This window comes from Beta vulgaris, chromosome 7 (assembly GCF_026745355.1).
Source record: "Beta vulgaris subsp. vulgaris cultivar EL10 chromosome 7, EL10.2, whole genome shotgun sequence".
In the NCBI taxonomy this organism is placed as follows: domain Eukaryota; kingdom Viridiplantae; phylum Streptophyta; class Magnoliopsida; order Caryophyllales; family Amaranthaceae; genus Beta; species Beta vulgaris.
This window is the reverse complement of record NC_079208.1, coordinates 26,544,217-26,554,670: the sequence shown is the minus strand read 5'-3', so window position 1 is coordinate 26,554,670 and position 10,454 is coordinate 26,544,217. Positions and strand designations below refer to the sequence as shown.

At 32.4% G+C, this 10,454-nt stretch overlaps 1 protein-coding gene across 2 annotated transcripts; it reads right to left on the bottom strand.

The window, feature by feature from the left end:
* Window positions 1-8,630: 8,630 nt before the first annotated feature.
* On the bottom strand, window positions 8,631-9,809 carry LOC125499515 (uncharacterized). Of its 2 annotated transcripts, none has more exons than XM_048648419.2 (2): window positions 9,617-9,809; window positions 8,631-9,130 (listed from the first exon to the last, which is right to left on the bottom strand). In XM_048648419.2, exon 2 carries the CDS (start codon window positions 9,093-9,095, stop codon window positions 8,634-8,636), a length of 462 nt encoding a protein of 153 aa, XP_048504376.1. In that variant the 5' UTR covers window positions 9,096-9,130; window positions 9,617-9,809; the 3' UTR covers window positions 8,631-8,633. The 2 variants fall into 2 exon arrangements, with proteins under 2 accessions (XP_048504376.1, XP_048504375.1); XM_048648418.2 differs by having other exon boundaries at window positions 8,631-9,122.
* Between the last annotated feature and the right edge of the window lie 645 nt (window positions 9,810-10,454).

The window sequence follows — 10,454 nt, the reverse complement described above, 5'->3', positions numbered from 1 at the left end:
TTCGTTCGTTTACATCATTTGGCATAAGCCATAGATCTTTCATGAATCATACTTGAGCATCAATAACTCATAAGATCATCATTTACGAAAATCATTCGAAGGCAATTTAATCCCACAATCCATATAAAAATCACATCACAAAATCCTTAACATAATTATAAACATCATTTCATAAACACATTTCGAAGGGGATCGTGGGTGTTAGCAATATATGTTACCTCGATTCATGTTTAATAACTTTGAAAGCCGGGGAGGCTGTAATATCCTTTCCGTTTAATCTAACCATGAAATGACGCAACAAAAATGTAAATATTCGATTTCTTTTAACAATTGTCCTTTGGTTATTATTTTTACTTTTATTATGGAGTATCGTTGGTGACGTTACAAAGATTCATTATTTCAACTTTTATAATTAACTTTACTTACGTTACTATAATTAATAGAATATAATTATAATTTAACTCATCATTTGTTTATACTACTAGGTACCTTGTTCAATTTAATAAGTAATTTAGCTTCAACAAGTTTTATAATAATCTAAGTTATCGTAGCCCAACTAATCATAAATTACTAATGTTCATTTATTATTTTCAGATTACAAGAGTAAATTGATAATTACTAGGTGACGTTATTGCTATGTTTTCTTGTCAATTCGTAATATTATAAGTTTATCATAAATCGTTGTCATACATTTATAATTTAAAATAGTGGCCATTAGTCTTGTGGTTCATGATTCATACTAATTTCGTAATCAAGGGCTCCATATTATAACTATTTCATTCTTGTAATCTAAACCATATATGTGTGATCATATTTTAATTGTTATTCTTGCTACTATTTCATTCACTAGAAACTTGAGTGGAACTATTATTACTAATAATCACTTTATTCAACTCATATTATAATTTATACCTAACTAGTATTAAGCTAAAGTGATTGCTAACATAATATTAATTAGCTCAAACATAATCATAATTAGGACTTGAATATTTGTAATAGAGAGTAATTTTACGTTAGGATAACTAGATATTATACTCAAATTTCATATTACAAGATTTAGTGATTATTAATTAGTTTAGCCTAATAAAAGTGAGTTTCGTTTTTAATATTAGTCCAACCATCTTTCTTAATATAAGTTTAGTTTAATTAAAAATCAGCTTGTTGCTTGATTAGAACAACTAATTAATTAAAGAAGTAATCTAATTAATTAGCCCATTAAATTTAACAAATTAAGTATATGAATCTTATTAGTGGGTTTTACTAAAATTAAAATCAGATTTTAAGCCCATGTTATAATTAGCTAACAATGAGTTATACACTTATACTTGGGCTTAAACTACAAAAAGGAAACCAAAGTTTTAAAATAGGTGAAGAGGTATTTTCATACCTATGCTCATTTGAACAGGCACGAAAACAGGGCAGAGGAAGGAGAATGACCGGCGGTGGGGTCAAGGCTCCAACGGCAGCGCCACTGCAGTGTGGCTAGGGGCGCGGGATTTCGTCGGTTCTGGCCTGGCTCGCCGGCGCACGAGGAGAGAGAGCGAAACACGAGAGAGATGGGGCGCGAGAGAGAAGAAAGAGAAAGGCGAGAGAAGGGGGGCGAGCGAGTGGCGGTGAGGTGTTGTGGTGGTGGCGCACAGGAGGCGCGGCAGAGCTTCGGTGGTGCGTGGTGTGGGCGAAGAAATGAAACAGAGGAAAGAGAATGAAGGTTGCGAAAACAGGGGTTTGTTGGTGGTTTTTGGTGAGTTTTTCCGACGATGGTTGGTAGTTTTCCGGGGAGTGTTTAGGATTGTGAATGGGTGATAATGGTGAAGCAACCATGGATTTATAGCCACTATTGGGGGTTGAATTTTCTGAATTTGATGGGTGGATTTGATAAAGAAAACTGAAATTTGGGTGGGTTTGTTTTGATAAAAAATTAGATTTTAGAATGGGTTTGATTTGGATTTAGGTTTTTAATTGAAGTTGAATTTGTTTGTGAAAAAAATTCTGTCTTCAATTACAAATCCATTGCCGGGTTGCTTGTGAAGGAAAAATGGAAAACGGGTTGTTTGTTGATGAAACAGTTTCTATTGTTTTTTTTTTCTTTTTCCTTTTTCTTTTCTTTTCTCTTTTCCTTTTCTTTTCTCCTTTTTCTTTTCCTTTTTATCCTTAATAGCATTAATTGTTCTATTATTGGAGTAGTAGTACTTGCAAAGCTTTACTGGTCAATTTTATTATTTCTTTTCTTGCTTTAGTTAATATAATTATTTAATCTAACATAACTTGTTATCATTTGCAATATATATTTATTTAACGAATTAATAATCATTACGTGGATATAGTCATAAAGTGACAAAAATTTAGTCATACCTTATAATTAAAGGAAAATTTTTAATCACTAATTATTATTAATTAATTTAGAAAAGTTCCATTATTCGAGATATTACATATTACTAGATTGATGTTTGAGCTAATTGAAATTTTTAACTCATGTTTGACCATTAATTTTATGTTTATGGTGTGTGGTGTCACTATAAGTTAGAAAGGTTGATGATGAATTCTTTAAAAGTAATTCACTTTTTGATGATGTCAAAAGGGTGAAGATTATGGCAAAGTAACTTATTTATTATTCTTACTATGGTCTATTCTCTACTTAATATGATCTTGCATTATAATATTATTTCTAATTATGTTAGTTTTTATATTACTTTGCCTTGGTTTGTCATCACCAAAAAGGGGGAAATTGTTGACCAATATGGTTTTGATAATGACAAACTAAAGTAATTTAACTAACAAAGTTTATGAGTTTTATGTGTGCAAGAATCATTGTAAAGGTTGTGCCTATGCATTGAGAAGCTTGTTATGAAAGGTGTGCGAGGTGCATTGTTCCTATGGATAAAGAGAATACTACAATCAAGGTTGAAGTGAAGAGGCTTGACTTGAAGATTGAAGTGAAGATATTCAAAGGAACAACTATCCTAACATGAAGGAAGCTTAGGGAACAAGATCTGGAAAGGTAAGGAAACTTGAGTTATAAAGTTGGAATGAAGGTCTAGAGTCTCTAGTTAAGTTCCTAGGTTTAATGAGTCTAAATGGTAAAAAGGTTGTGTCGGTTTCTATTAATTAAGTCTACGAGTTCCTTGAGTTAAATGTTAAGCAATGTTTCCAAAGTTTGAGAATTGGGAATCAAGTTTTGTTCCTATGTTGGGAACAGACGTTGGTACAGGTTGGGAACAGACCTAAAACGTCCTATGTTGTGCGCCTAACATATATGAGCGCTTAATATTTGTTTGGAGTCCTAGCTTAGTTTGACTAGATCCACTAATTTAGGGATTAGTTAGGAGTTTGTTAGGAAAAGATTTTAAAATGATTTTCTTTTGAAAAGATAATATCTTATTTTAAAATCTTATCTTTTTTATTCTAAGTAATCTTTTCTTTTTAAATAAAATCTGATTTTGTTTTTATTTAAATATTTTAAAAAGATATTTTTTTAAATCATTTATTTTAAAAATGTTTAATTTTCTCCAAGCAACACACTAACCACGTAATGTTTACTGTTAAAGTTTTATTTATTTTAGTGGGTTTAGTGGGCTTGCTTATTATTTCCCAAGTATTAATAAATTTATATGGTTTAATTACTCCCCAAGCAAACTAATATCATGTTTACGCTTACTGCTACACGTTTACTGTTTGTGGAGTAATGGGCTTGATTATTTTATTAAAGCCTTAATTTATTTTAATTAGTTTAATTAGGCTTCAAGTTTTATAAACCACGTTATACTTTACTGCTTCTCCTATTAAGTTAAGTAGTGGGTTAGTGGTTATTTAATTCTCAAGTAAAGTTAAATAAAAACTAATTAATTAATTAAGTTATGGATATCATGGGTTAGTGGGTTAATTAGTGGTAAGTTATTTCATGACTACTTATGTTATAAATAGGCGCTTGATCTAAAGTTTAATGTGTCGGACTTTAAGTTATTCTTATATAAAGTGTCAAACTTTAGTAGTCCTTCCATAGTGTGTCTGACTTCGGTTTTAATTAGGTTTAACTAAGATAGAGTCAGTACCGTCATTCCTTCAATATACTCTTGTGTTCCTTACGTATTTCCTACTTATTCCCTTATTGTTTTTATCGTTTGTAATCTTGGTTTTTGGGTAAGGGGATTTTGAGTGAAATCCTGTATTGAGAAAAGCTTTAGTAAAGTAAGAGAAAGGGAAGAAACTTGAGTGAGTTTCATTGTAAGTGTGAGAAGCTTTGAGTGAAGCAAGAGAAAGAGAAAGTAACTTCTAGTGAAGTTTGAGAGGAACAACAGTTGTGGGAACTGTCGTTGGGAACTTGAGTTTAGTAACTTAAGTTGTGGCTCGAGAGAAAAGTAATAGGATTGAAACAGAGTTATTTTGGCCTATTATAGTGGAAAGTTTGAGTTAAAAACCCTTGTGGTCAAGGTTGTTTCTTCCTATTGGGCCTAGGAAGTTTTTCCTCGCTAAAATATCTTGTGTATTTCTCTTGTTCCTTTCGTTGTTTTATAATTCCGCAAAAAATAACGTATATTTGTCACACTGTAATTCATCCCCTCTTATAGTTTTCCCTTAGAAGTCAACACTACCTTTAAAGTACATCTGTCAAGGGGAGGGGGCTGGGCTGGTGGGGGGTTGTGGCGGTTGAGAGGAGGGGAGGGGGAGGGGTGGGGAATGGTGGATGGGAGGGGGAGGGGGAGGGGGAGGGGGAGGGTTGGGTTAGGCATTATAGTTTAGATTTTAGGGTTAGGGTCTTGATTAGATTTTAGGGATTAGGGTTTAGATTTTAGGGTTATGGGTCAATAATGGCAAAATGCTAAATAACGCTAACGACAAGTTAAAGTCTGTTAGAAAAGGGTATTTGGTGAACATTTTTGAAAACTTAAAACTCATGGGTGTATGGTGAATATATGAAACATTGAGGGTATATGGTGAATTTCGTGATTTGTAAGAGGTACTCCCTGTGTTTTTTTTTTATCGTTCTCACTTAAAATCTTGACACTATTCATACTTAGAAAAAATCTTCTCAATTTTTTTCAATCTATATATAAAAAAAAATAGATATGTTGGATCTAGTACATTATTAATATTCAATAGTTATAATTTTTAATAATATATGATAAAAGATAATTTAGTTCAAAGATGTGCATTGGGAAATGTGCACAGGAAAGTGAGGAAGATAAAAAACAGAGGGGGTATTAGGTGAAAAATCGTTTTTTTTAACTTCAATAGAACTGGTGCATATTAACTTAATGTGCATCAGGTATCGTTTTGATTTAGTTAGTTTTTATCTATTATAGTAAGATTTTATTTGATATAGTAGTTGTTGTATGATATATTAGTTTTTAATTGATATAATCATATTTTGTATGGTATAGTCGAAATTTTTATATAGTCAATTTTCATATGATGTTGTCGATTTTATTTGATACAATTAGTTTTCGTATGATATAATCAGTTCGCGTCACAATAAATTATTGTGGACGTGGTCCATCAAACATTAGATGGGTTCGGATAGGCGCGCAATGACTTCGCCAATGGACTTTATGAATAAATAGGGTCACTGGCCATAGAAGTTGTCTGAGGTCACAAGAAAGCTTGATATGTGCGATGTGAGAAATTGTATAGGGTTTCGAAATATCTGGAACCTCCAATTACTAATTTGATACTTCATTATAGACGGTAGAGTATTACTAGTGAAAAAATTAAATTATTGGTGTTAAATTTCTTTATTTGGATTTTTAGATTATTTATTGCTATGATTTCACCGTCATATTTATCTCTTCTAGCATTTTACATAGAAGTTATAATTAAATATAGTCAAATTGTATACTCATTACATAATGCAGCTATAGATTATGTTCATAATGTCTAAAAACTATGAACAGGAGTAGCATATGATGATTGCTTTATTAAGTATGAAATTGGATCATTTACTTTAGAAGTAAATGAATGGATGTTAATATTTAATATTAATTATATGCATGCATGTATAATCTCTACTCCCTCTGTTTTTTTTTTAGATGTAACATTCTAAAATGGCACGCAGATTAAGACTTAAAAGATTAAGGGAGTTAATGACCAACAAGCCCATGTGATTAAGTTCACAAGACAATTTAAAACAGTAAGTAATGCCCATGTGTTGCTGCAGTACTTTACGAGGGAATGAGAAATTTTGCAGCCAAATTTTAACTTTCCCTCCAACTTTTTCAAATGTCATTCAAATTTAAAAACCATATATTATAACATGTCACTTACATAAGGGGTTCTAACTTTTTTAACAGACAACAAAATTACTCTATGTTTTTAAAAAAAAATCAGAGGTTCATTTACATTAAGGAATTGTATTCCATTACAAAAAAAAGGGAAGAGAAAATTATTGAGAGAAGACACTGTAACTTGAGGAATGTCATGGCTGTCATGTTGGAAGATGAAAGTGCTACTCTTGCTGCAAATGATGGAGATAATATTGTTGCTGCTGAAGATGATGAAGGATTCATCCCAGAGGAAGATATGTTGTTGCTTAAACTAGGACTTCAGATAAGTGAGGATGAATATGAATCTGATGGAGATGATTATTTTGATTTCATGGAGAACCTTGAATCTCAAATATTAGCACACTTAGATGAGTTAGATGAGCAAAGAGTTCTCAATGATACAACAAACTTAGTCGGGTTTAAAAGAAAAAAACCAGAGTTAAAAAATTGTCAAAGTAAACAAATTGCAGTAACACTCTTGCAAAAATCCGATGAAAACTTGAAGTTACCCAAGGGTCTTATGAGCAACCTTGCACAACAATTTGGTGTTTGTAGACAGACAATTGGTAGATTATGGAAAGCAATAGTTCCGCAAGTTAAAGAAGGGACCAATATCAACATAAAGAATGGGAAAAGAGGCACAGTAGGCAGGAAACCAAAAGTCATTGATATTGAACAAATTAGGGCTATACCAAAATGACAAAGAACCAACTTAAGAACCTTTGCTGCTGCCTTGGGTGTTAACCCATCATTCATTCATAGATTACTTAAACGGGGGGTTTTAAGAAGTCATAGCAATACCATCAAGCCAACATTAAAGGAGCACAATAAAATTCAAAGAGTTCAGTGGGCATTGTCCATAATTATTCCTAGGAATGTCAACCAACCACCAAAATTCAGAGATATGTACAACTTCATACATGTGGATGAAAAGTGGTTTTTCATGAGTAAACTAACCTAAAAGGTATTACCTCTTGCCAAGTGAAGAAGATCCAGAAAGACATTGTCAATCTAAACGATTCATACCCAAGGTGATGTTCGTGTCTGCAGTTTCTAGGCCATGGATTTTGGACAATGGGACTTGTGTTTTTGATGGCAAGATGGGAATATACCCATTTGTTGAAGATGTTGCAGCAATTAGAAATAGTAGAAACAGAGATGCGGGAACAATAGAGGTGAAAGCAATACAAAGCATCACCAAGGAAGTCATTAGGGGAGCATTTATCAATCAATTGATTCCGGCAATTAAAAGAAAATGGCCACCAAATGCATGCAAGACTATATGGCTTCAACAAGATAATGCACGACCTCATATAAGTTCGTTTGACCTTGATTTCGTACAAGCAGCTACTTCTGATGGATTTAACATACAATTAATTAACCAACCAACAAACAGTCCTGACTTGAATGTGTTAGATTTAGGTTATTTTGCAGCTATACAGAGTTTGCAACACCAAAAATGACATTAAAGAAATTGTCACAACAGCGGAGGAAGCATATGAAGAGTATGAGCCAAGAAAACTAAATCACACATGGTTGCACTTGCAAATGGTGATGACGGAATTGTTAAAAGTTAATGGCGAAAACAATTACAAAACCCCACATAAAGGAAAAAATAAATTGGAAAATCGGGGTTTGTTTCCAAGAAGCTTTACTGTTGAAGATGAGTTGATCTCTCAAGCCACAACATTTTTAGAAGATGGGTATATATTCCAAGCATCAGCAAGGGGTGGAACCAGAACATCAATAAATCAAAATAGGGTCGAGAATAGTAGCCAAGTAGTGGCCTCAAAATCAGAGCATTAAAACCATGCATTGGGCAGCAGGCAAGTAGTAATCGAATCAAACAACTTTTGATGCAGGTTTTATAAACTTTTTGTCTATATACACTTTTTGTACAAGTTTTATCAACTTTTTGTGCAGGTTTTATCAAGTTTATGGGTTTAGTATGTTTGTAGATTCACTTAAGAAATTGAAGTGACATTACATGCACTTATGGCTATGTACTCCGAATTTTTTGTAATGGGGTATGTGGAAATCATGCTTATTTAATCCAACATTTTATAAGTTAGAAAAATAATTCTGATATGTATTGAAGGAACTTCAATTTAGTCACATTTGTTCCTTAATTATCTCTCGGTCAAACTTCATTGAGATGAATTAACCAAATCTCAATTAAAGATCACGTAAAGATCTCATAATAAAGCTAAATAACAATAACCATGTCACATAGCACATAACAACAATACCAACATTACCATTACAACTACAACACTCTTATCAACAAATACCATCATAGACCAGATTCTAAACATCTAAAAAAAAGGGAGAAATGTAGAATTAGTTGGTGTTTTCAATAAGGCACAGGTTGGCTAATCAGTGGTCCTTTGGAGCCTTTCCTTTCGACTTTGCTCTTTTTCTCTTTGCCAAAACCTCCTCAGGGGTATCTGGGACTTCCATCTCTAGCCGGCCTCTCTTAGTTGACTCATGTTCTGGACTTTGAGCAACCTCCATCTTTGCTGCCTTCAATGGTGTGGTAGGATTACTTTCTGGAGATTTTTCATGATAAGCACGAAGCTTTTCTCTTAGATATTCCGAAAATTCTTCTTCTGCCTCGTCCTCTTCTTCTCCCTCATCAATATCTCCACTTGTTTTATTCAACCACTCCATTGCACGAGCTTTCAAAGGAGTGGGTAGGTTCTTTCGCTTGGCGCTCCTAATCTTATTCTTCATTGAATATTTCTGAGAATGTTGTCTCCTCCACTCGTCATCACTTTCAGATGAGTAGATCCAATACTTCGTGGGTTCCTCGTCACTTTGAGAGTTACCAGTAGACATGATACATAGACTAATTAAGCAAATAGTCTATACTCCTACGTGCAACAACGACATATAATATATTACAAAGATTTTTCAACATGCCAAAAATAATCATGTCCAAAAAAACAGAAAGTTAAACAAGTACCCATGATAAACACAAAGATTATTCATCATGCCAAAAATATTTTTGTGTGTGTTTATTTATGCAATTCTAGTTGAGGATTACCTAAGCAAGATCCTATAATCACACAATTTTCGAATTAAAATAAAAACTAAGTACAAAGAAACTAGAAAAAACAAGTACCCATAATAAATTAGGAAAATCAACAATTACCCATAATCAATTGCGTTTAAACTGGAAAAATCAACATATACCCACTTTATTCCAATTGTGATTTGTACTGAACAAACAAAATGTTCATAATCAGATGCGAGTAAAAATTAAAGGAAGTATAACGAACGCAAAATAGGAAAAACAAGTAAGCATTTCAATTATCTAGACTCAAAAAATCAAACCAGTTCGAGACAAAATTACATACCTGTTGTTCGTCAAGCAATCCAGAGAAGAGCTCCATTATAGAGAAAACAAGAGAGATAAAATGGTGAAGCACGGTAGTGAAGAGATAGAAAATTGGGGAAAATTGGAAGTTCGGGTTCTAATGAATTTTTTTAGATATGTAGAATAATGTGTGGTTAGATAAGTTTTGATTTGAATGTGTGGTTAGATTTTGATGAGAAGTAAAATCTGAAGGGAGTATTTACTTATTGAGAGATGCATTAAATATAATTTGACATATTAATAAAGGGTTGGTTAGTTTATCAAATAAGGGTATAATAGTCATTTCACTGTAAAAAACTTCCTAAAAACAAAAATGTTACATCTATTTTGAAACAGCCAAAAGTAGAAAGTGTTACATCTAAAAAAAAACGGAGGGAGTATTATATAAGTGAAGGGAGGAGGAAAATGGTGTTTCCTCACAAAAAGTCTGAAACACCCTTAATGAATTTAAATTGTCAAAATATATTAAATAATTTTTTTCCTACTTGCCATATATCTCTAATAGCCTTCTTTGCACGCGATGCATGCGTGGATTATTTTGACGATTATTATTAAATTTCATCTAAATGTAATTTTGAAGAATGTAATTTATAATCATCATAAGTTCTAATTAAATATCATGTGGTGTAAATACAAAATATAAAGTTACTTGGTGAAGAAATTGTTTTCTTGGTATTTCTATTACTTGTTAATGGATGTTGCAATTATTATTGCATTTCAAAGTTTAAGCAAAATTAAAATTTTGTCTTTGGTTTTGTGATTGATTTAGAATCTGCTTTAGTTATGTTAATTTGTTCTTCAATCATTAACTTTTTCTT

What these genes read in the sequence shown, in the direction of transcription:
- LOC125499515 (XM_048648418.2), bottom strand. Translation starts at nt 9,652, where the DNA reads ATGGAGCTCTTCTCTGGATTGCTTGACGAACAACAG. An exon ending in GATTGCTTGACGAACAACAG is followed by an intron (nt 9,123 to 9,616) that starts GTATGTAATTTT and finishes GTAGGAGTATAG; the next exon opens with ACTATTTGCTTAATTAGTCT.